Here is a 25,440-nt window from a genome sequence, read left to right as displayed (position 1 = left end):
TTTCACGATGGTAAGGCTATAGTAAAAAAAAAAACCTGAAAATTTAAACATTTTGTTGTCAAACCTAATGAATTTTTTGTGTTTTTCTTGACTTTTTCATGAGAAACATCAATGAGCCATTTGGGAATCGAAAGACTCGAATTTTTGTTGCAAAAGTCATTTAGGTTAGACCCACCTGTGTCGCTGTGACTTGGGCTGTCGGGGGTCTCCTCTGAGGAGGTTTGGCTCTGTTTGCTGTAGGATGACTTAGTTTCTCTGTCTGTACATCTACTCCGTCAAACTGGTCTCCTTCAATCTCCTCCACTTGTTTTGGTGAAAGCGGAGCCACATCACCATTGGTTCTACTGGGAAAAAAATAAATCTATTGGTCCGTTACTATTTCCACAGTAGAAAAACATGCAGATAAAAGTTGATTAATGTCTCTAAATTGACTAAAGGTGTGATTATGTGTGTGAATGGTTTGGTTGAAATGGAATAGATACATTGTTTTTATTTATAAGCTAACTGAAGTTAAACTAGACATTTTTTTTACCATTAGGGTGCCCTGCCAAAAATATTTGTATGTTTAAATTAGATGTAACTTCGACATAATCAAATATCTTCTATTTTGAGAAACTAAATTGTTTCTCATTAACTTTGCTTTGCCTATTTTGTAAAAAAAAAATCCCCCAAAAAAGTTGCTCTCTGTAAGTATGTCTAACGACAGGGCATTTGTTTTTCAGTCAAAGTCATGAATGTTTTGGTCTGGTTTTTTTTTTTTGCACACGCATTTTTGTGTGTTTTTCAGGAAACAGGAAATGGGCTGCTCTCTGTAGCAATCTGACTCATCCCAGAGTTTCCACTGGCCCAGACGTTAAAGGTCTGCCATCCTGGCCTTCTACTTTAAGGACACCATGGAAACTGGAATGAGCAACAGAAACTCACCATAAAAAGGGTGGCACTGTTGGTGCCAGACCAAAGAAGAGAAAGTCTACCTGGCATTTTCCAAAGGTTAAGGATGAATCACGATTTCTCCACAACCACTAAGCTGAAGAATACACTGTAGTCACACGGTTGTACTGTGTGTAGTGTGCCGGAGCTTAAAACACCCTCAGACACTGACTCTTGATGGCATATCCTCCTTGTAGTAGACTGTTAAATTTAATACACATTTTGTCAAATCTTGGCAGCATTACAATGTATTATGGACAGTATATGTATTGACCTCCAATTGACGTCCAAGTGACCTCCAAGTGACATAAAAGAAACCTCCAAGTGAGGTCCAAATGATGTCCAAGTGACCTCCAAGTGACATAAAAGCAACCTCCAAGTGACGTCCAACTGACATCCAAGTGACCTCCAAGTGACGTCTAAGTGACCTCCAACTGACCAGTTGGCATACCAAAAAAGTAATTTTTATTATTGCTATAGTGTTCTACTGTGATCAAAAGTTGGCTTCCCAAAAAAGTTGATTTTTTCTCAATTTTAACCACAGAAATGGACATAGCTAAGTATTTTAAGGCAAATGAGTGTATTTTTAGTCATTTTTGAGAAACTTTTTTTTTTGGAGATTTGTTCAGGAAATTATTGCTATAGTGTTCTACTGTGATCAAAAGTTGGCTTCCCAAAAAAGTTGATTTTTTCTCAATTTTAACCACAAAAATGGACATAGCTAAGTATTTTAAGGCAAATGAGTGTATTTTTAGTCATTTTTGAGAAACTTTTTTTTGGAGATTTGTTCAGGAAATTATTGCTATAGTGTTCTACTGTGATCAAAAGTTGGCTTCCCAAAAAAGTTGATTTTTTCTCAATTTTAACCACAAAAATGGACATAGCTAAGTATTTTAAGGCAAATGAGTGTATTTTTAGTCATTTTTGAGAAACTTTTTTTTGGAGATTTGTTCAGGAAATTATTGCTATAGTGTTCTACTGTGATCAAAAGTTGGCTTCCCAAAAAAGTTGATTTTTTCTCAATTTTAACCACAAAAATGGACATAGCTAAGTATTTTAAGGCAAATGAGTGTATTTTTAGTCATTTTTGAGAAACTTTTTTTTTTGGAGATTTGTTCAGGAAATTATTGCTATAGTGTTCTACTGTGATCAAAAGTTGGCTTCCCAAAAAAGTTGATTTTTTCTCAATTTTAACCACAAAAATGGACATAGCTAAGTATTTTAAGGCAAATGAGTGTATTTTTAGTCATTTTTGAGAAACTTTTTTTTTGGAGATTTGTTCAGGAAATTATTGCTACAGTGTTCTACTGTGATCAAAAGTTGGCTTCCCAAAAAAGTTGATTTTTTCTCAATTTTAACAACAGAAATGGACATAGCTAAGTATTTTAAGGCAAATGAGGGTATTTTTAGTCATTTTTGAGAAACTTTTTTTTTGGAGATTTGTTCAGGAAATTATTGCTATAGTGTTCTACTGTGATCAAAAGTTGGCTTCCCAAAAAAGTTGATTTTTTCTCAATTTTAACAACAGAAATGGACATAGCTAAGTATTTTAAGGCAAATGAGTGTATTTTTAGTCATTTTTGAGAAACTTTTTTTTGGAGATTTGTTCAGGAAATTATTGCTACAGTGTTCTACTGTGATCAAAAGTTGGCTTCCCAAAAAAGTTGATTTTTTCTCAATTTTAACCACAAAAATGGACATAGCTAAGTATTTTAAGGCAAATGAGTGTATTTTTAGTCATTTTTGAGAAACTTTTTTTTTGGAGATTTGTTCAGGAAATTATTGCTACAGTGTTCTACTGTGATCAAAAGTTGGCTTCCCAAAAAAGTTGATTTTTTCTCAATTTTAACCACAAAAATGGACATAGCTAAGTATTTTAAGGCAAATGAGGGTATTTTTAGTCATTTTTGAGAAACTTTTTTTTTGGAGATTTGTTCAGGAAATTATTGCTACAGTGTTCTACTGTGATCAAAAGTTGGCTTCCCAAAAAAGTTGATTTTTTCTCAATTTTAACCACAAAAATGGACATAGCTAAGTATTTTAAGGAAAATTAGTGTATTTTTAGTCATTTTTGAGAAACTTTTTTTTTGGAGATTTGTTCAGGAAATTATTGCTACAGTGTTCTACTGTGATCAAAAGTTGGCTTCCCAAAAAAGTTGATTTTTTCTCAATTTTAACCACAAAAATGGACATAGCTAAGTATTTTAAGGAAAATTAGTGTATTTTTAGTCATTTTTGAGAAACTTTTTTTTTGGAGATTTGTTCAGGAAATTATTGCTACAGTGTTCTACTGTGATCAAAAGTTGGCTTCCCAAAAAAGTTGATTTTTTCTCAATTTTAACCACAAAAATGGACATAGCTAAGTATTTTAAGGAAAATTAGTGTATTTTTAGTCATTTTTGAGAAACTTTTTTTTTGGAGATTTGTTCAGGAAATTATTGCTACAGTGTTCTACTGTGATCAAAAGTTGGCTTCCCAAAAAAGTTGATTTTTTCTCAATTTTAACCACAAAAATGGACATAGCTAAGTATTTTAAGGCAAATGAGTGTATTTTTAGTCATTTTTGAGAAACTTTTTTTTTGGAGATTTGTTCAGGAAATTATTGCTATAGTGTTCTACTGTGATCAAAAGTTGGCTTCCCAAAAAAGTTGATTTTTTCTCAATTTTAACCACAAAAATGGACATAGCTAAGTATTTTAAGGAAAATTAGTGTATTTTTAGTCATTTTTGAGAAACTTTTTTTTTGGAGATTTGTTCAGGAAATTATTGCTATAGTGTTCTACTGTGATCAAAAGTTGGCTTCCCAAAAAAGTTGATTTTTTCTCAATTTTAACAACAGAAATGGACATAGCTAAGTATTTTAAGGAAAATTAGTGTATTTTTAGTCATTTTTGAGAAACTTTTTTTTGGAGATTTGTTCAGGAAATTATTGCTATAGTGTTCTACTGTGATCAAAAGTTGGCTTCCCAAAAAAGTTGATTTTTTCTCAATTTTAACAACAGAAATGGACATAGCTAAGTATTTTAAGGAAAATTAGTGTATTTTTAGTCATTTTTGAGAAACTTTTTTTTTGGAGATTTGTTCAGGAAATTATTGCTATAGTGTTCTACTGTGATCAAAAGTTGGCTTCCCAAAAAAGTTGATTTTTTCTCAATTTTAACAACAGAAATGGACATAGCTAAGTATTTTAAGGAAAATTAGTGTATTTTTAGTCATTTTTGAGAAACTTTTTTTTTGGAGATTTGTTCAGGAAATTATTGCTATAGTGTTCTACTGTGATCAAAAGTTGGCTTCCCAAAAAAGTTGATTTTTTCTCAATTTTAACAACAGAAATGGACATAGCTAAGTATTTTAAGGAAAATTAGTGTATTTTTAGTCATTTTTGAGAAACTTTTTTTTTGGAGATTTGTTCAGGAAATTATTGCTATAGTGTTCTACTGTGATCAAAAGTTGGCTTCCCAAAAAAGTTGATTTTTTCTCAATTTTAACCACAAAAATGGACATAGCTAAGTATTTTAAGGCAAATGAGGGTATTTTTAGTCATTTTTGAGAAACTTTTTTTTTGGAGATTTGTTCAGGAAATTATTGCTATAGTGTTCTACTGTGATCAAAAGTTGGCTTCCCAAAAAAGTTGATTTTTTCTCAATTTTAACCACAAAAATGGACATAGCTAAGTATTTTAAGGAAAATTAGTGTATTTTTAGTCATTTTTGAGAAACTTTTTTTTTGGAGATTTGTTCAGGAAATTATTGCTATAGTGTTCTACTGTGATCAAAAGTTGGCTTCCCAAAAAAGTTGATTTTTTCTCAATTTTAACCACAAAAATGGACATAGCTAAGTATTTTAAGGAAAATTAGTGTATTTTTAGTCATTTTTGAGAAACTTTTTTTTTGGAGATTTGTTCAGGAAATTATTGCTATAGTGTTCTACTGTGATCAAAAGTTGGCTTCCCAAAAAAGTTGATTTTTTCTCAATTTTAACCACAAAAATGGACATAGCTAAGTATTTTAAGGAAAATTAGTGTATTTTTAGTCATTTTTGAGAAACTTTTTTTTTGGAGATTTGTTCAGGAAATTATTGCTATAGTGTTCTACTGTGATCAAAAGTTGGCTTCCCAAAAAAGTTGATTTTTTCTCAATTTTAACCACAAAAATGGACATAGCTAAGTATTTTAAGGCAAATGAGGGTATTTTTAGTCATTTTTGAGAAACTTTTTTTTTGGAGATTTGTTCAGGAAATTATTGCTATAGTGTTCTACTGTGATCAAAAGTTGGCTTCCCAAAAAAGTTGATTTTTTCTCAATTTTAACCACAAAAATGGACATAGCTAAGTATTTTAAGGCAAATGAGTGTATTTTTAGTCATTTTTGAGAAACTTTTTTTTTGGAGATTTGTTCAGGAAATTATTGCTATAGTGTTCTACTGTGATCAAAAGTTGGCTTCCCAAAAAAGTTGATTTTTTCTCAATTTTAACCACAAAAATGGACATAGCTAAGTATTTTAAGGAAAATTAGTGTATTTTTAGTCATTTTTGAGAAACTTTTTTTTTGGAGATTTGTTCAGGAAATTATTGCTATAGTGTTCTACTGTGATCAAAAGTTGGCTTCCCAAAAAAGTTGATTTTTTCTCAATTTTAACCACAAAAATGGACATAGCTAAGTATTTTAAGGAAAATTAGTGTATTTTTAGTCATTTTTGAGAAACTTTTTTTTTGGAGATTTGTTCAGGAAATTATTGCTATAGTGTTCTACTGTGATCAAAAGTTGGCTTCCCAAAAAAGTTGATTTTTTCTCAATTTTAACCACAAAAATGGACATAGCTAAGTATTTTAAGGAAAATTAGTGTATTTTTAGTCATTTTTGAGAAACTTTTTTTTTGGAGATTTGTTCAGGAAATTATTGCTATAGTGTTCTACTGTGATCAAAAGTTGGCTTCCCAAAAAAGTTGATTTTTTCTCAATTTTAACCACAAAAATGGACATAGCTAAGTATTTTAAGGCAAATGAGGGTATTTTTAGTCATTTTTGAGAAACTTTTTTTTTGGAGATTTGTTCAGGAAATTATTGCTATAGTGTTCTACTGTGATCAAAAGTTGGCTTCCCAAAAAAGTTGATTTTTTCTCAATTTTAACCACAAAAATGGACATAGCTAAGTATTTTAAGGCAAATGAGTGTATTTTTAGTCATTTTTGAGAAACTTTTTTTTTGGAGATTTGTTCAGGAAATTATTGCTATAGTGTTCTACTGTGATCAAAAGTTGGCTTCCCAAAAAAGTTGATTTTTTCTCAATTTTAACCACAAAAATGGACATAGCTAAGTATTTTAAGGAAAATTAGTGTATTTTTAGTCATTTTTGAGAAACTTTTTTTTTGGAGATTTGTTCAGGAAATTATTGCTATAGTGTTCTACTGTGATCAAAAGTTGGCTTCCCAAAAAAGTTGATTTTTTCTCAATTTTAACCACAAAAATGGACATAGCTAAGTATTTTAAGGAAAATTAGTGTATTTTTAGTCATTTTTGAGAAACTTTTTTTTTGGAGATTTGTTCAGGAAATTATTGCTATAGTGTTCTACTGTGATCAAAAGTTGGCTTCCCAAAAAAGTTGATTTTTTCTCAATTTTAACCACAAAAATGGACATAGCTAAGTATTTTAAGGCAAATGAGGGTATTTTTAGTCATTTTTGAGAAACTTTTTTTTTGGAGATTTGTTCAGGAAATTATTGCTATAGTGTTCTACTGTGATCAAAAGTTGGCTTCCCAAAAAAGTTGATTTTTTCTCAATTTTAACCACAAAAATGGACATAGCTAAGTATTTTAAGGCAAATGAGTGTATTTTTAGTCATTTTTGAGAAACTTTTTTTTTGGAGATTTGTTCAGGAAATTATTGCTATAGTGTTCTACTGTGATCAAAAGTTGGCTTCCCAAAAAAGTTGATTTTTTCTCAATTTTAACCACAAAAATGGACATAGCTAAGTATTTTAAGGCAAATGAGTGTATTTTTAGTCATTTTTGAGAAACTTTTTTTTTGGAGATTTGTTCAGGAAATTATTGCTATAGTGTGCTACTGTGATCAAAAGTTGGCTTCCCAAAAAAGTTGATTTTTTCTCAATTTTAACCACAAAAATGGACATAGCTAAGTATTTTAAGGAAAATTAGTGTATTTTTAGTCATTTTTGAGAAACTTTTTTTTTGGAGATTTGTTCAGGAAATTATTGCTATAGTGTTCTACTGTGATCAAAAGTTGGCTTCCCAAAAAAGTTGATTTTTTCTCAATTTTAACCACAAAAATGGACATAGCTAAGTATTTTAAGGAAAATTAGTGTATTTTTAGTCATTTTTGAGAAACTTTTTTTTTGGAGATTTGTTCAGGAAATTATTGCTATAGTGTTCTACTGTGATCAAAAGTTGGCTTCCCAAAAAAGTTGATTTTTTCTCAATTTTAACCACAAAAATGGACATAGCTAAGTATTTTAAGGCAAATGAGGGTATTTTTAGTCATTTTTGAGAAACTTTTTTTTTGGAGATTTGTTCAGGAAATTATTGCTATAGTGTTCTACTGTGATCAAAAGTTGGCTTCCCAAAAAAGTTGATTTTTTCTCAATTTTAACCACAAAAATGGACATAGCTAAGTATTTTAAGGCAAATGAGTGTATTTTTAGTCATTTTTGAGAAACTTTTTTTTTGGAGATTTGTTCAGGAAATTATTGCTATAGTGTTCTACTGTGATCAAAAGTTGGCTTCCCAAAAAAGTTGATTTTTTCTCAATTTTAACCACAAAAATGGACATAGCTAAGTATTTTAAGGCAAATTAGTGTATTTTTAGTCATTTTTGAGAAACTTTTTTTTTGGAGATTTGTTCAGGAAATTATTGCTATAGTGTTCTACTGTGATCAAAAGTTGGCTTCCCAAAAAAGTTGATTTTTTCTCAATTTTAACCACAAAAATGGACATAGCTAAGTATTTTAAGGAAAATTAGTGTATTTTTAGTCATTTTTGAGAAACTTTTTTTTTGGAGATTTGTTCAGGAAATTATTGCTATAGTGTTCTACTGTGATCAAAAGTTGGCTTCCCAAAAAAGTTGATTTTTTCTCAATTTTAACCACAAAAATGGACATAGCTAAGTATTTTAAGGCAAATGAGGGTATTTTTAGTCATTTTTGAGAAACTTTTTTTTTGGAGATTTGTTCAGGAAATTATTGCTATAGTGTTCTACTGTGATCAAAAGTTGGCTTCCCAAAAAAGTTGATTTTTTCTCAATTTTAACCACAAAAATGGACATAGCTAAGTATTTTAAGGCAAATTAGTGTATTTTTAGTCATTTTTGAGAAACTTTTTTTTTGGAGATTTGTTCAGGAAATTATTGCTATAGTGTTCTACTGTGATCAAAAGTTGGCTTCCCAAAAAAGTTGATTTTTTCTCAATTTTAACCACAAAAATGGACATAGCTAAGTATTTTAAGGCAAATTAGTGTATTTTTAGTCATTTTTGAGAAACTTTTTTTTTGGAGATTTGTTCAGGAAATTATTGCTATAGTGTGCTACTGTGATCAAAAGTTGGCTTCCCAAAAAAGTTGATTTTTTCTCAATTTTAACCACAAAAATGGACATAGCTAAGTATTTTAAGGCAAATGAGGGTATTTTTAGTCATTTTTGAGAAACTTTTTTTTTGGAGATTTGTTCAGGAAATTATTGCTATAGTGTTCTACTGTGATCAAAAGTTGGCTTCCCAAAAAAGTTGATTTTTTCTCAATTTTAACCACAAAAATGGACATAGCTAAGTATTTTAAGGAAAATTAGTGTATTTTTAGTCATTTTTGAGAAACTTTTTTTTTGGAGATTTGTTCAGGAAATTATTGCTATAGTGTTCTACTGTGATCAAAAGTTGGCTTCCCAAAAAAGTTGATTTTTTCTCAATTTTAACCACAAAAATGGACATAGCTAAGTATTTTAAGGCAAATTAGTGTATTTTTAGTCATTTTTGAGAAACTTTTTTTTTGGAGATTTGTTCAGGAAATTATTGCTATAGTGTTCTACTGTGATCAAAAGTTGGCTTCCCAAAAAAGTTGAATTTTTCTCAATTTTAACCACAGAAATGGACATAGCTAAGTATTTTAAGGCAAATTAGTGTATTTTTAGTCATTTTTGAGAAACTTTTTTTTTTGGAGATTTGTTCAGGAAATTATTGCTATAGTGTTCTACTGTGATCAAAAGTTGGCTTCCCAAAAAAGTTGATTTTTTCTCAATTTTAACCACAAAAATGGACATAGCTAAGTATTTTAAGGCAAATTAGTGTATTTTTAGTCATTTTTGAGAAACTTTTTTTTTGGAGATTTGTTCAGGAAATTATTGCTATAGTGTTCTACTGTGATCAAAAGTTGGCTTCCCAAAAAAGTTGATTTTTTCTCAATTTTAACCACAAAAATGGACATAGCTAAGTATTTTAAGGAAAATTAGTGTATTTTTAGTCATTTTTGAGAAACTTTTTTTTTGGAGATTTGTTCAGGAAATTATTGCTATAGTGTTCTACTGTGATCAAAAGTTGGCTTCCCAAAAAAGTTGATTTTTTCTCAATTTTAACCACAAAAATGGACATAGCTAAGTATTTTAAGGCAAATTAGTGTATTTTTAGTCATTTTTGAGAAACTTTTTTTTTGGAGATTTGTTCAGGAAATTATTGCTATAGTGTTCTACTGTGATCAAAAGTTGGCTTCCCAAAAAAGTTGATTTTTTCTCAATTTTAACCACAAAAATGGACATAGCTAAGTATTTTAAGGCAAATTAGTGTATTTTTAGTCATTTTTGAGAAACTTTTTTTTTGGAGATTTGTTCAGGAAATTATTGCTATAGTGTTCTACTGTGATCAAAAGTTGGCTTCCCAAAAAAGTTGATTTTTTCTCAATTTTAACCACAAAAATGGACATAGCTAAGTATTTTAAGGCAAATTAGTGTATTTTTAGTCATTTTTGAGAAACTTTTTTTTTGGAGATTTGTTCAGGAAATTATTGCTATAGTGTGCTACTGTGATCAAAAGTTGGCTTCCCAAAAAAGTTGATTTTTTCTCAATTTTAACAACAGAAATGGACATAGCTAAGTATTTTAAGGAAAATTAGTGTATTTTTAGTCATTTTTGAGAAACTTTTTTTTTGGAGATTTGTTCAGGAAATTATTGCTATAGTGTTCTACTGTGATCAAAAGTTGGCTTCCCAAAAAAGTTGAATTTTTCTCAATTTTAACCACAGAAATGGACATAGCTAAGTATTTTAAGGAAAATTAGTGTATTTTTAGTCATTTTTGAGAAACTTTTTTTTTTGGAGATTTGTTCAGGAAATTATTGCTATAGTGTTCTACTGTGATCAAAAGTTGGCTTCCCAAAAAAGTTGATTTTTTCTCAATTTTAACCACAAAAATGGACATAGCTAAGTATTTTAAGGCAAATGAGTGTATTTTTAGTCATTTTTGAGAAACTTTTTTTTTGGAGATTTGTTCAGGAAATTATTGCTATAATGTTCTACTATAGTTCACCCCCTGGGCAAGATCGAATGTCGGTTGGGGCGGTTGGTACCTTCCAGTGGACTCACCACCCGCAGCAAGGTTCAGGGGGTGTTGGTACAGTGCAGTGTGATTTGGGTGTCAAAATGCGTACAGGTTGGCACCTTTGATGGAAAAAGACCGAGCACCACAGCTGTGTCGGGAGAACTTACTGGGGTGAAACCCTGTTGGGTTTTTCTTTGACTGGAGGTGGGCTGGGCCGGCTGATCACTGGCAACTTCACCTTGGTCGGAGGATTGGTCCTCAGGTCCTTGGCCTCTGGTTTATCATCTGTAAATAATAATATTAATAATAAATTAAACATACATAAATATCAAATGAATTATTTGTTTTTGCAGTTTTAAGGAAAACAACTGATTTTTCAATAGTGATATTTAAACCATGGAACTTTGCTGCCCTCCTCACCCCCATCACTGTTGACTCTGTTCACTAAACAAAAGAAGAAAACTGTCACCATCACTAAATTAAAATCTATTTTAAAAATATATATATATTTTAATGTATAAATACATTTTTGTATTTTAAATGTTTACTTCATATTAACCCAGCATTACATTTGATGGAGTCCTGTATTTTCATGTTTATAAATTTTTTTTCATTGTACTATTACTGCCACATTGAGTACAAAATAGAAATAGTACAAATATATAATTCAGAATAGAACAAAGTATATAAAAATATCAAGTTTCATATTTAGAAAAACATTGTCTTAAAGAGAACAAACTTTTAAGAGTAAAAAATTTATTTATGTGAATGTATGAACATGTGTAAACAAGTAATAAATGTATTTGAATAATAGTAATTATATGTGAATTTACATCATATGTGAAATACATCATTAATTTAAAAAATGAATTATTACATTAACAAATTAATACATTTACAAAAATGAAATCATAAAATTAACAGAATGAATATTAAAAGTAAAAAGCCGTAAATATAAACAAAACAGTTTATTTTTTTAGACTAATGTCCTAAAAAATAAGTAAAGGTTGGTATTTTTAAAAATAAAATAATCTATAATTTATTTTATCTTTTTATTTTTTCAGTGTCCTTCAGACTTTGTCGTAGATTGGAAATAAAAAACAGATTATTATTGAAAAGTAAACTGAAAGCACCGAAGTAGAAATCACAGGTGTGCTGTAACAGCTGCTGATTGGTTGACAGTGTTTGCTTGTTTATTCAAATCCTGATGTAAAACAATGAAATCACGTTTGACCGCAGAAAAACCAGCAAAAATAGACAGAATACCAACAGGATAGAACCTACCTTGACTTTTCACAGCATTGTGTAACATTTCCACAAAAAAATAAAAACCAAGTCAACGCAGCTGCGTCGGCTCGAGTGTTGCCCAGTCTGTGGTTGTGAAAGTCTGACAGAGTGACAGAGAACTGCACTCTTCCTCACCAGAACACATTTCCTCTGAGACTCCTTAACCACATGATCCATTTAACCCCCCACCCCCACCTCCTCCCCCCATTTGAGTACAGCCTGAGACTTCCTGAGAGAATTCTCCTGAGAGATGCCGTGGGTGGTACACAAAAACATAAAAAACAAAGTCAACATTTTAAGTCAACAGTGTTTAACCGTCTGTTTGACATCAAACAGAACAACGACTAAATTTTCTGACTCTGCAGGAAGACCTGAAATGACAAAGCGACAGGTCTGTTGCTGATTTTTGGCAAATTTGCATCTTGCAGCACTGACTGCTGCACAGCTGAGACCAGGCTGTGCACAAACCCTCAGCCACATCCTGCAATGTGCAGTTGCCGGGCTGCCTTTGCACATCCTCGCTTCCTCTTTTACGAACTAACAAGGTTTACTAAACAACAAAATGAACATTTTTAAACTTTTAAACTTTCTCTAAATTTTTTTTTAGAAAAGTCGCCCTTGGAGACGGAGGACTGAGATCAGACGCTGCAAGACCAGGGTGCAGCAAGGAAAATTAAATTAAATTAAAATAATAAATACAAGACCCCAGGAAGAGGGGATTTAAATATCAGTACCTGCTGCGGTCCTACCTGGAGGTTTGTTGGTGACGTTGCGAACAGGTGGCTGACTTTTGGTCCCAGACTGCAGGAGGAGAAAAAAAGAGAAGTCAACACGCTGCATGAAAAGCATTCCTGTTCTACAAACTCTTTCCACTCTGGGAATTTCCAGTGCGTAATTCCTTGAAGGAGGATGAGTGTTCCTGCAATAACAACACCCTCTAAGTTAAAAAAAAAATTACAGACACTTCTGTAGTGCCATAAGACTCAAGGAAACAACTTACATATAATTATAGGAATCATAATTTAAATTAAATATTTTTCATTGAATGAGATTAGAATAAAATCCATCAAATGTGTTTGTTCTTGGACCCTGATCTTCTTCCTTCCGTATATTCTGAAGACAAGACTCACTTGAAGACTGTCCATCGGCGGTATCACCATGACAAAGTTATCAGGGAAGAAGCCACAGCGTCCGTTCAGCTCTCCCTCCCACCAGCCTTCATCCTCTGTTTCCTGCAGACACAGATCACAGTCACTTTGCTGTGGACGCTCAGACACGGCTCAACAACAGCTGACTGGTCAGTTAATGGTCAACCAGAGAACCGTTAAATAAACCGGTTAACCGTAATAAATATTTTGTAGCCGCCCTCAGAACCAACCTTTGTCCTTCGAACGATAAGATTTCGGATTGTTTTGAATTCCAAATAAAACCACATATAAAAGTAGGAAGGTTGGGTTCTGAAACTAAGGTTCAAAAGTACCTTCAAGCTCCAGCATTTGATCTTTTCTTTCATGTTGTTGAAAAACTCAGTTTCTCTGTGTGTTTTTGTTTTTAATGTTTTAACTTCTAAGAACATTTCAAACTCTCCTCCGTGCTGACTGCGATCAGTGGAGCGATTTCCTCCAAGGCGACAGAACCGGTCGAGCCGGGTGAACAGAGCGACACCTGCGACGGCTTCATCGGAACAAAAACTGCACCTGGGGGAGCTAAAGTCTGTGGAGGCGTGACATCATCAGAGAAAGTTCTCCAACCTTTCTGAGGAGCACGACGACGTCTCCCTTCTTCAGCTCCAGCTCGTCGTCTGCTTTGGCCTTGTAGTCGAACATGACCTGGCAACACTCCAGCACTGTGGAGGGAAAGACCTGGATCAGGACGAGTCCACATCCTAGTCCAGACTCACCTACAGCTGCACCCACGTTTAACACACACTGACCTTTACTCCCCTTGTTCCTCAGACTCGTTCGCTGAGTAATCTTAGTCAAGATCAAGAAAAAGAAAGTTAGAATAAGAAAACACTTTTTTTTTTAAGATCAAGAAAAAGAACGTTAGAATAAGAAAACACTTTTTTTATTTTTATATTTAGCAGAATTGTTTTGGTTTTTTTTTTATGTTTTTATGTTTTGTGTGTACCTCTTTACAAAACACTGCGTCCGTGAGTTTGGGTCGTGCTTTGGCCTCACTGTGTTTGTTGTCTGTAAAAAACACAGTATAAATCATGACCCAAGTTCATTACGTCATCATTTCCTTATCTGTTGGCTGGAGATTTAAGGAGGGTGAGTCAAAAACAAATCTGTTTCTCTACGTGTGTTTTAAAATATATATATATATTTATATAACACATGCTGAACCTGTTAAATATATACATTTAACATATAAATATATACATGTAATTATATACTTATATGTTAAATATATATAAAGTATATTCAACAGGCTCAGAGTGCATTATTCACACACACTGGAGGAAAGATTTATTTTTGTCTTTGACTTTCAGACTGACACATGATGGAGAGAAGACCTGATGATAAAACTGGTCTGGAGACACAGAGACCAGAATTCTGAACAGATTTCAGTCCTGAACATCAGACACCATTTAGTCTTGGAACTTTTTGACTTACCATTAATCATTGACACGTTTAGAATATTTAACTCCATACCTTTGGGAGCAACAAAGATTTCTTTGACAAAATTTGAAGGAAAGGCTCCGATCTTCCCGTTTCTCATTCCCATCCACCATCCGTCTTCAATCTGCCGGTAGAGAGAAAGAGAGACAGAGAGAGAGACAGAGAGAGACAGAGAGAGAGAGGGGGAGGGAGGGGGGTAGATGAGAGAAAAAGAAAGAGAAAGGTCTCAGAGAGAACGTTATCACGGAACCTAATCTGGTTCACTGTGAGATCTCGTTTCTCTCCTGACGACGAAAACACCAAACATGACAACGGTTCTTACAAGAACAAACAACTTTCTTTCAGCAGGTTTGTTCTCCGACTCAACTGTTTTAACTACTCTGTGACTTGATGGAACTGTTGTTGTGCAGGTTAATAAAACAGTTCTTCTTTGTCCAGCCGTGGAACCAGTATTACACAACACTCAACATTCCTTATCTTCAGGCAACAGATTAGATCAGATCAGAACAGCAGGCTGGGTCGTGTTTTGAACAATAAATAAATAAATGAATGTACCTCTTTGATGACCTCCAGGGTTTCACCCACAACGAGCTCCAGCTCGTCTTCGTTCAGAGGAGCATAGGCAAAAATCACTTCACATTTCCTGCTCTGTTTAATCCTCTTTGCTGTAAAAACAATGAAGTGTTTAGTAGAAAAAAAACTCCAAGTCCAAGCTGCTGATTTGTAGTTCTGTCATTGGATCCCTTTTTGTATATATTTGGTTTCGAGGAGAAAGCTCACGGTTTGTTTCAAACACAATATTGCAAGAAAATATGCACATTTTCACCTGGAAACACCTTAAAGTTTTACCCATAAATGTGAGTTTACTGTAGTTAAAAACAAAATGAAAACAATGTTGAAAATATACTTTTAGAATAAAGAAGTGGAAACAAGTCTGTGGCTGAGAATGAAGCAAAAAGAAGACGGAGAATATTCTAGAACTGACAACAACGGACTGTTAATAGATCTCCAACAATGTGTGCAAACAAAAAAGACAATAATTCATCCCTACTTTTTCTGATGCTCCGTGGCTCCCTCTTACTGTCACCAATCAAATAGACTGGAACCTCCTGTAGACACATAACAGACACACCAGAGATAATACAAATACACAAACACAGATATTTGAACGCACATACAGAAATCATCACAGACAGAGGTGGGATCAAATCATTGTTTTGCAAGTCACACGTAAGTCTCAAGTCCTTGCCCTCAAGTCCCAAGTCAAAGACTGACAAGTCACAAGTCCTGCAGCTTCAGTTTCGAGTCTTTTTAACCACTGAGTAACAATATGTTTACACGGCTCATTTATGCTTTTTAAATCTGCATTTATTCATTAAAACAAGTGCAATTTAAAAAAAAAAAATCCTGACTACGTCAAGAAAGTACGGAGGCACGAGGACCAGCAACTCACGTTTGCCGCGAGTTAAACTTGTTGTTGTTGTTGTTTAAGTTAAACTTGTTGTTGTTGTTTAAGTTAAACTTGTTGTTGTTTAAGTTAAACGTGTTGTTGTTTATGTTAAACTTGTTGTTTAACTCGCCAATTGAGTCCGTCAGAAAAATAAAATGGCGAACATATTAATATAGCGTGCATTTAAATTGATGTGATTTTCTTTTTAGGATGACATACGACTGCCTCCTGCAACCCCGACTCATAACATTGTTTATGATCTATTGTTATTGTTTATTTCACTACACCGTTAAAAAAAAAACAATTACGTTAGGTTTCATTTAGAACTTACCGTTTGTACCACATGTCAAACGAATTTGAGGATGGGGGAGGATCTGATTGACAAGACGGAATTAGTTCCGCCCTAGTTCGTGTCCGGCGTTGACCAGGTGTCATTCAGCCGGTTCCGCTGACCGTTCCGGGGCGCATTAAACTATTCTTTCGTTTTTGACGCGTCTGTCTACACAGCAAAATTAAAGTTTTTTCAAATCAATACGCACAAGTACAAGTGAAGTCACTGATGTTAAAATCCGAGTCGAGTCCAAAGTATATAATATAAACACAGAGACACATGAATACATGTAGTCAGACATGTACTTATACACACTAAAATACCTTGACAAAGTTGGTGGGGAAGATGCCCCTCTTCCCCCGCAGCTCCCCCTCCAGCCAGCCCTCCTCACTGGACTTGGCTACATTCTTGACTATGTCTCCGGCTCTGATCGTTATCTCATCCGCCATGGTGCCTTCAAAGTCCATCAGTGCCAGGACCTCTGCAGTAGGACAATAGAACAGGCAGAAAATTATGACTGTGTTTATAAAATTACCAAGTGCTGGTTGAATTCCCTCACTCCTGGTGTTTCCTCAGATTATAATCAAGCAAAACAAAGTGGTAAGGACGAGTTACAATGTTTCAGTTACAGTGTTTGTTACAGTGTTTGTTACAGTGTTTCAGTAACAGTGTAACAGTGTGTGTTTCAGTTACAGTGTTTCACTGATAGTATTTCAGTAACAGTGTTTCAGTAACAGTGTTTCACTGACAGTGTTTCACTGATAGTATTTCAGTAACAGTGTTTCAGTGATGGTGTTTCAGTGACAGTGTTTCACTGACAGTGTTTCAGTGATGGTGTTTCAGTGACAGTGTTTCAGCAGAAAGACAGAACGTGTTCCAGTCAGTTTTTACCTGTCAGTCACCTCAGGACTGGACTGTTGTCTCCCTAACAATACAGTCGATCAATTCAACAGGGTTATCCTCAGGACTGGATTGTTGTCTCCCTAACAATACAGTCGATCAATTCAACAGGGTTTCAGCAGCACGTGCTGCTCCAGGTTCTACAGGGAAACCCTTCTGTTCGGCTGAACAGTAAAACCCAGACGTGAAAAAGACTGGAGTTACGTTGGCGTTTCTGTTAAAGTAAAGAAAAAATCCTGACTCACCCATTGTTTCTATAATTAGTTGTTTCTTTTCCTTTGGGTCAGAGGCAGCAGACAAGCTGTTCAAATAGAGAAGTGGACGAAAGCAGAACAACAGGAGCAGCAGCAGCCGAGAGCCTTCTTCTTCTTCTTCTTCCTATTTGTCGGACATTAACATTTGAGTTAGTTTTCCTGAGGCCAGTCATGACAAGCCCACAGCCAGAAGTAGGAAGGGTTAGAGAGCGAGAGAGTGAGAAAGAGAGAGAGAGGGAGGGAGGGAGAGGGAGAGCAGGACGGAGAACGAGTAAGACAGGTTTTTAATCGTGACTTATGAAGGACAAACAATAAACATATTTGCAGGACGAGGAGCAGAAGACTTTGTCCAACAACAGCTTTAAACCAGGGTTAATAAATAACGGAGGGTCTGTTGTTGTTGTTGTTGTTGTTGTTTGGGGAAAGGAAGAGGGGTGCAGTAATCCTGGTTTTATCTTTCAGGACTTCATGCAGATCTAAATGTTTAAAGGCTTGTTTTATTTCTCGACTTATAATTAAGTTAAATGTGTCGCCAGTTTTCCACTTCCCAAAGGTTTGAGCCTTTAAAAATTGAGATTTTTTTCATCCAATGACAGCTCGGCTTGGCCCCTGCTTCACATGCAGCCCCTGAACATGAATGGGTGATTGATGGAACTATCAGACTCAATGTCTTTAAAGCCCAGGACCCCCCCTCCCCAGAGACCATCAAATACATATGAATTGGAGTTTTGCTGCTATTAGAAAAAGACCAGGATTGTGTAAAATAATTAGAAGAAGTTATTTCAGTTAGGCTTCGTATTTAAAAACTTTTATTGTGAAATTGTCAGCCTTCAAAACTCAGGAGTAGAAAGACGTCGAAGAGCGTTAGACACACGCTGATGCTAGAAGGTTCCGTGGTGTCTATAACATTGGTGCAGAAATTGTCAAACAATTACGTGATAAAGACACATCAGAGCAAACATCACTAAAATCTTTATCTCTTTAATTTACATTTACTAAGAAAAAAAAAATCAAAACACACATTATATACTCAGCTCATCATCGATCGACTACTACCTACAGGCTGGTATTGCAGTAACAGAAGTATCCGTGGTGAGGCACAAACTGCCAAAATAAAAAATACAGGAAAAAAAAAGTGTTGTGCAGAAGCAGAAGTGAGACGTTCTGTGAAAACTTGTGAAAACATGTCTCCAAATAATACACCTGTGTATTTTCTACGTGACGACTACCCCGCAGACTTGACTAACACAACGTAGGACGCACATCACATGGGTGACAAAAAACATCGGTAATTTTATGAAACGCAAATCACATACAGTAAGAATCCACCACAACAGACTTAAGTCACGACACGTCTACCTTCACACTGCGGAGTCAAACCTACACTGAATGTCTGTGGAGAAGAAGAAGAAGAAAAACGACACTGACAGAATAAAATAATTAGTGGTACGGATCAGACAAACGGCCGCACTTCACAGAATTAAAGCAGAATTTCTGGTGTAGTGAGAACCCAAACGCAGCCTCTGACGCTCCATTATTGAGAGAATGCACCCCCTAGAGGCCGGCGCAGAGGTACTTCAGAAGGAAGGATGAGCTGAATTGCAGCTTTTATTCCAGTGCAGATTAAAATTTGTATTAAAAAAAAAAAAAAGGTAACAATAAAAGTTTACACAGCACGCTGCTTTGATCCTGTGAAGACTGAAAACCTCGAAGAGATCAAAACATTCATGTCAAAAGTTCACCAGTTCCCCGTCGTCACTGCCCGCTGGTATTAAAGAACCTACAGAGACGACACTCGCGCTCGTCTTCAGCCAGTGGTTCCACTGTGGAACCAAGGACAGCAGAGCTTGGCCTTTGACCCTGTAGATTTTGGTCCCACCGTCAGATCAGGGTCACGCAGCCTGCTGAGTCAGCTGATTTAATATGTACAGTGTATTTAGTGCTGTCTGTTAAAGGGGACATATCATGTCACTTCAATGGAAATGAATATGTTTCCATGAGGTTTGAATGAAAAGCAGCAAAGTTCAAATGTCAGGTTTATAAGACAGCAGTGAGCGCTGCTATGATGTATGGTTTAGAGACAGTGTCTCTGTCTGAAGGACAAGAAGCTGAGCTGAAGGTGGAGGAGGTGAAGATGCTGAGATCTTCACTGGGACTGACCAGGATGGACGGATCAGTTAAGGTGGACGTGTTTAGAGATAAAGTTAGAGAGGTGAGGTGGGGGAGGGTTGGACATGAGGTGAGGAGAGAGACTGGAGATGATGGACGAAGATGTTGGTTAGGTGGAGCTGCCGTGTAAGAGGAGACAACCAGAGAAGGTTTATGGAAAGAGGACATGGAGATGGAGGGCGTAAGAGCAGAGGGGGCGGGACATAGGGTGAGATGGAGACTGTGGCGACCCCTGGAGGGAGAAGCTAAAAGAAGACGATGAAGAAGACGTCTGTTAGTGATGTTAGTAACATACTTTGGTCAACAACAAAAAAAAAACATAGAACCCTTTCCTGAACATCTCTGTGCCTTTACCTTTAAATGGTAATGAGCTGCAGCAGGCTCCGCCCCCCTTCAACAGGGTGAAAGATCTGAGGACAGCTTCACGTAACCCTGGGAACAACTCAGCAGTAAGATTCTGACAGGGGTCCGCAATCAAGCAATTTTGTCCTTTGTGAGCATACTCAGTAAGGGAGTGTATGACGTTCTACCACGTATGGTAAAATGTCAGGACACTAGACAATCAACGGTGGCCCAACTGTTTATGTTTCATCCAGAGTCAGAGCCAGAAGAAGAAGAAAGTGGAGGGTAAAGAAAGATCAGTGGTTAGTACTGTAGCTGTTACTTCAACATTACTTTGATGTTACTCCATCGACTAACCAAAGTCGTACACAGGACATGTCCCCTTTAAGTTCAGACGAGTTTTGCTTCACGACGTCAGGTCTGTTTCGTTTTACGAAAAAGTCAAAGTTACTGCAGAATGTGACGGTAAACATTACTTAGAACAGTGGTTCTTAAAATAGGGGGCGTGACAAGTAGAACTCCAATCGAATATTTTCTTTTTGTTCCACAGTGGGGTTATTGCAACGATATGAGTTTTTTTTTTTGAAACAGTAAAATCAATTGTTTTTTAAAATATAGTGTTTAAAATGAAGTCCAGGAGGTATTTGTACATAGGGGGCGCCACAGAAAAAAGAAATCAGAAACCACTGTTACGGTATTTTCCGGACTATAAGTCATACTTTTTTTCATCCTTTGGCTGAGTTTACGACTTATACTCACGTGCGACTTATATATAAAAATATATAATTTCACGTTTGTTATTCTCGCACTGACAGCTGCTAGAGGGCACTCTAGGCTTGTGAACCAGTGTCTGCTACTACTGTATCACTGAAAATGTACATGTTCGTTATTTTCATACTGACAGCCACTAGAGGGCACTGGTGCGATTTATACTCCGGAGTGACTTACAGTCCGGAAAATACGGTAATTCTTTTTTTTTTAAGAAGACATATTTTCTGTGAATTCACGAAAAATAAAATTTAGACCTATGAAGACTTCAACAGTTCTCTGATTCATGTTATCGACTGTTATCGACTGTTAACGACTGTTAACGACTGTTAACGACTGTTATCGACTCGTCCACGTCAACGTCTGCCTTGTTGTGGTTCTGTCCTTGCGCTGTTTGGTGTCCATCACCTTGCTCCCCATTGGCCTGGAACTTGTCATGTGCCCACCGGGGGCTGTTGCTGGTGGTGCTCCCAGTGGCCTTGCGAATAATAAATCGTGTCCTCCCACGTAAGGCGTTTCCTCGTCCCCGCCCTCGGATGCCCGTCCACCTGTGCTCGGCGTCGTCCTCTCTGTCGTCGTGCTGAGAAGATCAGAACAATCAGGATTAGAGACAAACGTGTTTGAAGTGACTCAGATTTTTGTCATGAATTTAAGTAATGAAAGGAAACAAGTGAGTTCTACCAAGTAGTACTGTTTGCTTTTCTGAGTGTATTCCGGTTCCCAGTCTCCACTGTTTTGATTCCCTGTCATGTTTATGGAGTTGTGTGAACTGTTGCCCTCACAGTTGCCCCTGTTCCAGGCCTTTCCACGAATTCGTAATTGCTGGAAAAAAATAGAAGATGAAAGAAATCAGATTCCTGGAGTAAAACCCGACACGATTCTTTCACCTAAACTCTTAAAAACAGTAGAGAGAACTTACAAATCCTTCACGTGGTTTTTCTCTTTTAGACCCTGAAGACTCGCCCTGATCTTCATCTTTGGGATCAAATTTATTCCTTGGTGAACCTTCTTGGTGGGAGGTCCTCGATGAGGAAGATGAAGATGAGCTCGAACGCGAACGCTTCTTCTTACTTCGTCTGTAAAATTAAAACGTTTAGTCGTTTAAACCACAGCCATTTTGAGAAAAGAAAAAAAAAACAGACTCTTAGAACATTTTCACCTACTCTGATTTTTTGTGGCACTTGGAGAACCTTTCCTTGGAGCTTTGGGAATCTTCCATTTCTCCTCCCTGCTCCGCATTACAGTCCCGTTCATGGGTGGAATATTTTTTACGTCTTTCTATATCCAATCGGAGATCCATTGGATCACCCTTTGTTTTGTCGCCGCCCTCCTGAGCAGGTCAGAAGAAAACACAACAGTAGTGAACAGACTTTGGATTAGCATCAAAATGCTATCGGTCAAATGTACGTCAAGATGGACAAGATCATTTTAATGGTGGTGTTCATAAAAATGACACAAACCTGCGCCAGCTTGAATGAATAATTATTTTTGCGTGTCTTAAACCTCACGTACGATTACGGAGCCTTTAAGTCCGTCCTCTGCGTTTCTTATGTGCAGAGTTTCGTATGGTTTTGAGAGTTTTGGGAGCGCATACCCCGATGCATTTAATGGAGCAGTACCAGCGGAAATTATGGGGGCAGTGTTGAGCAGTATAGCTCAGAAAATTAAAAACTGCAATGACAGAAGTGGATGAAAAGAAAACGTTGTGGATAATTCCTTAATCTACTTATTTAATCTCCACTACGTCAGTAGGATGTTTCCTAATCTTAGCAGGTTACCGCTCAGTAAAATACAACTATCAGACTTTACTAATACTGCTACTATTTATCCACCAAATGTTTCTTCAGATATATATATGTATATATTCCAGTTTTGGATTCATGACTCTCTGCAGTTTAAGGTTTTTACTGTGTTCATATCAGTGGCCAACGTGCAAAACCTCCAATCAGAAGGATTTTCTGATCCTCGGATTTACAATTTTAAAAATGAAGTGTGACCAAAATGTCACCTGACCAAAACCCTCCAATCAGGATCAAGACGAGAATTCAGCAAAGAAAACAAAGAGGACTTCTCTGTGGGGTTGGGGGGTCGAGGGGGTGGGTGGGGGAGGAGTTGCTCTTTGGCCACTGATGCCTGTTCATGTCCATCAATAAAGAAACTACTGGAAAAGTCACCAACGCTGTTGGCGATTTCTGTGTCTGGTTTTCGAAGAATACTTACAAAGACAACAGCTTTGGCTCAGTGGCTTCCGCTCCTGATCTTATGTGACTCATTAGCCTTGAACAGACTTGTGCCCGTTACATAACCAATCACCAGGTGTGTGGCTGACGTGTTCAAACAACAAAGTCAAAGCACTTTGTTTGTCTTTTTGCATTTCTTCCTCATAAATATCACAGGCTTTAACAGAGCACGTTCTTAAGGCACCTAGCTGGCTCACTGTCAGGCCGCCTGCTGTTCTCTTATGGTTTTGATTTTTTTTTTTCTCTTTCCCACAAACGTCAAACTTCAAAATGTTCAGTCACCTTGTTAGTGCCTTCCTCTGAGCACTTCATCGCCTCAAACAGCTGAGAGTGTTTCTTAAATGCACTCGTTGAAACATCAATAATCCTGCAGGAGAGAAAGTTCAGTTAACACACAGCAGCAGAGCAAAAAACCACAGTCAGACACACGAGTCAACACAACAACAGGCTGTGAGCGCCCGTGAGCCGTGAAGCCGACCCCCCCAACAGAAGAGAAAATCCACCTGCCCTGCACCCAGCACCAGAACCAAAACAAGCAAAAGCAGTTGTTGTGTTGTGTTTTTGTTTCCAGGGAGAAAAGGTGAGAGAAATACCTGAAATGTGTTAAAAGAGGAGGTGAAGCCACAGCACACTGAAGACAAGGGGGAGGGGTGGGGGGGGGTCACTCAAGAGGCGACTCTACCTGTGAATCTCTGGGCTTTTTCTGGGCTTCATCATTTCCTTCTCTGCAGCTTGTCGTTGGTAAAGGGTGAAACGCTGGTTTAGAGTCATACCAGAGGACGGGAAGTGCTGAGCTGTAAAAGAAAATAAATACATAAAAAATTACAATTTTTGGGGGGAAAAAATGGTACATTTAAGGTTTGAAAACTTTGGCTGTTTTCTGCAGTGGAGTTACAAGCCTTGAAGGAAGTCGAAAAAAATCTGTTTATTTCAAATCATTCACTCGTACAAACGATCTCCAAACACATCAGCATCTGAAGAGTTTACAAAAACAAGCTCTCACGCTCTGATATGTTAGAGTAGAAACAAAGTAAAGGATTAAACCACAGTTTATTAGGGGTGAGTTTATATTGCAATATACTGCGATACTACAGACACTAAGATATCTTGGTATGTTATCTTCTAACTTTGGAACAGAGGGATCTACATTTGGAATCACTAGAGAAGAAAGAAAAGAAAAACAACATGAACCAACACCAGGAATATTGGACTGGGAATTGGTGAGAAAAAAATCAACTGATGACTGAGGAGATTGATACGGGATCAGGAGAGGAGCGATCTCCATGTTTCATTGTGTATCAATATTTTCTTTCCCTGATAAACCAGAAAAGTTGAAGCAACTGTAAAAAATGTCATGGTTTTTATTATTGAATTTTATTGAAGAAACAATGGTTGACGGCCGTCAGGCAGCAGCGAAGCTCACCTGCCTCTGAACTGTCATCAAACCAACGCTGAAATTTCTGCAGTTTCATTGACTAGGTGACTGAAAACCTGATCAACACGTTCAATCAGACTCAGTTTTTCACTTCTGTAGCAGTGGATTGTATTAAACTCTGTTGAAGCTCAGCTTTTTTTTCACTGCGACGGCTAAAAGACGAACAGATAAATGCAGTCAAAACTTCAACGGAAGTCAACGAAGAGCGGACGGGCCTGGAAGCTGCTCGTCTGCAAGATCATTGGATGAGGTGTTTAAGGAGATTTTTGATTGACAGCACTTTTGAAAAATCCAATGATGTATTTTTTGTGTCTGGTATTTATATTTAAATAACTAAGAGTCTTAGTTTCACAGGTGTCTGAGGTCTTACCTTTGACGTGGTGCAGAATTGCGACAACGTGTTCAGCAAAAATCTCTGACGGGCTCCTGTGATACTGAGGAGTCTGCACATGCTGGAAGATGGAGCGGAACGCCTGATCCTTCTTTGAGGACTGAACCAGATCCTGAGACAACTGACGCTCCTTCACTAAAATATCAGAAGAGCTGAAAAAAACAAAACATCGTTAGTAGAGATTGAACAAATATCTGATAATCCAGTAAATTCCTGTCTGAACTGGGAAGGTTCCCGCCACAGACTTGAACTCCCACCTCATCAGACTTCCATCGCCAAGAAAATCCATTCTGGCCTTTATTTTTGTCTCCTGTTTCCTCTGAGACTTCAGAGGTGAGCCCTCTCCTCTGACCATGAACATTTCTGCGGCAGAGTTTCTGCGTGGTGGTGGTGGTGGTGACGGAGAGTTAGCCAGCTTCCTTATCGACAGATCCTCATGTTTTTCTGCTAACTCTCTTTTAGCAAAGGCGGCACCAAAGGCTGGTGATTTGTCCAGCTTTCGGCTGCAGAGAATCTCCTTTGCGACGGTGTCGTGGTCGCCGTGCACTCCCTGTGGGTAGGAGGCATTCTTCCATTTGCCAAAGCACTCTCTGAACAGTTCCTGGGCCGACTGGCCGACCCTGTTGTTGGGCCTGGAGGATTCCTCCTCCTGGTGCCAGGAAGGAGCCCTGAGCACCAGCTCCTCCTCGTCCTCCACATCAGCAGACTGGAACGGAGAGGTTCTGAGGAGGCTTTTCAGAGACACTTCACTCTCAGTGTCCTCTCTGTACTTCTTTGACACTGGATCAG

General features: G+C 36.4%; 2 protein-coding genes across 3 annotated transcripts in view; both read right to left on the bottom strand.

Moving 5' to 3' along the window:
• Positions 1 to 107: 107 nt before the first annotated feature.
• LOC103388008 (SH3 domain-containing kinase-binding protein 1) lies at positions 108 to 17,430 on the bottom strand. Of its 2 annotated transcripts, XM_025061665.1 has the most exons (12): positions 17,298 to 17,430; positions 16,476 to 16,633; positions 15,423 to 15,480; positions 14,927 to 15,036; positions 14,405 to 14,495; positions 13,878 to 13,939; positions 13,681 to 13,720; positions 13,499 to 13,593; positions 12,878 to 12,979; positions 12,497 to 12,548; positions 10,628 to 10,745; positions 139 to 344 (listed from the first exon to the last, which is right to left on the bottom strand). In XM_025061665.1, the coding sequence occupies exons 1-12, from the start codon at positions 17,299 to 17,301 to the stop codon at positions 161 to 163; spliced, it is 1,074 nt and encodes a 357-aa protein (XP_024917433.1). In that variant the 5' UTR covers positions 17,302 to 17,430; the 3' UTR covers positions 139 to 160. The 2 variants fall into 2 exon arrangements, with proteins under 2 accessions (XP_024917432.1, XP_024917433.1); XM_025061664.1 differs by lacking the exon at positions 17,298 to 17,430 and having other exon boundaries at positions 108 to 341; positions 16,476 to 16,632.
• A 668-nt stretch (positions 17,431 to 18,098) lies between these two features.
• The window catches only part of thrap3a (thyroid hormone receptor associated protein 3a), a 40,699-nt gene continuing 33,357 nt past the window's right edge, over positions 18,099 to 25,440 (bottom strand). Inside the window, 8 exon segments of the mRNA XM_025061663.1 lie at positions 18,099 to 21,165; positions 21,267 to 21,407; positions 21,505 to 21,661; positions 21,749 to 21,915; positions 23,108 to 23,192; positions 23,508 to 23,619; positions 24,631 to 24,803; positions 24,909 to 25,440. The exon segment at positions 24,909 to 25,440 is cut by the window's right edge and continues 47 nt beyond it. Coding sequence (XP_024917431.1) covers positions 20,905 to 21,165; positions 21,267 to 21,407; positions 21,505 to 21,661; positions 21,749 to 21,915; positions 23,108 to 23,192; positions 23,508 to 23,619; positions 24,631 to 24,803; positions 24,909 to 25,440 — 1,628 coding nt within the window. The 3' untranslated portion in view covers positions 18,099 to 20,904.

The sequence above is a fragment of the Cynoglossus semilaevis genome, chromosome 13, assembly GCF_000523025.1.
Source record: "Cynoglossus semilaevis isolate Cse_v1.0 chromosome 13, Cse_v1.0, whole genome shotgun sequence".
Classification (NCBI taxonomy): Eukaryota; Metazoa; Chordata; class Actinopteri; order Pleuronectiformes; family Cynoglossidae; genus Cynoglossus; species Cynoglossus semilaevis.
This window is presented reverse-complemented; position numbering and strand designations above follow the sequence as displayed.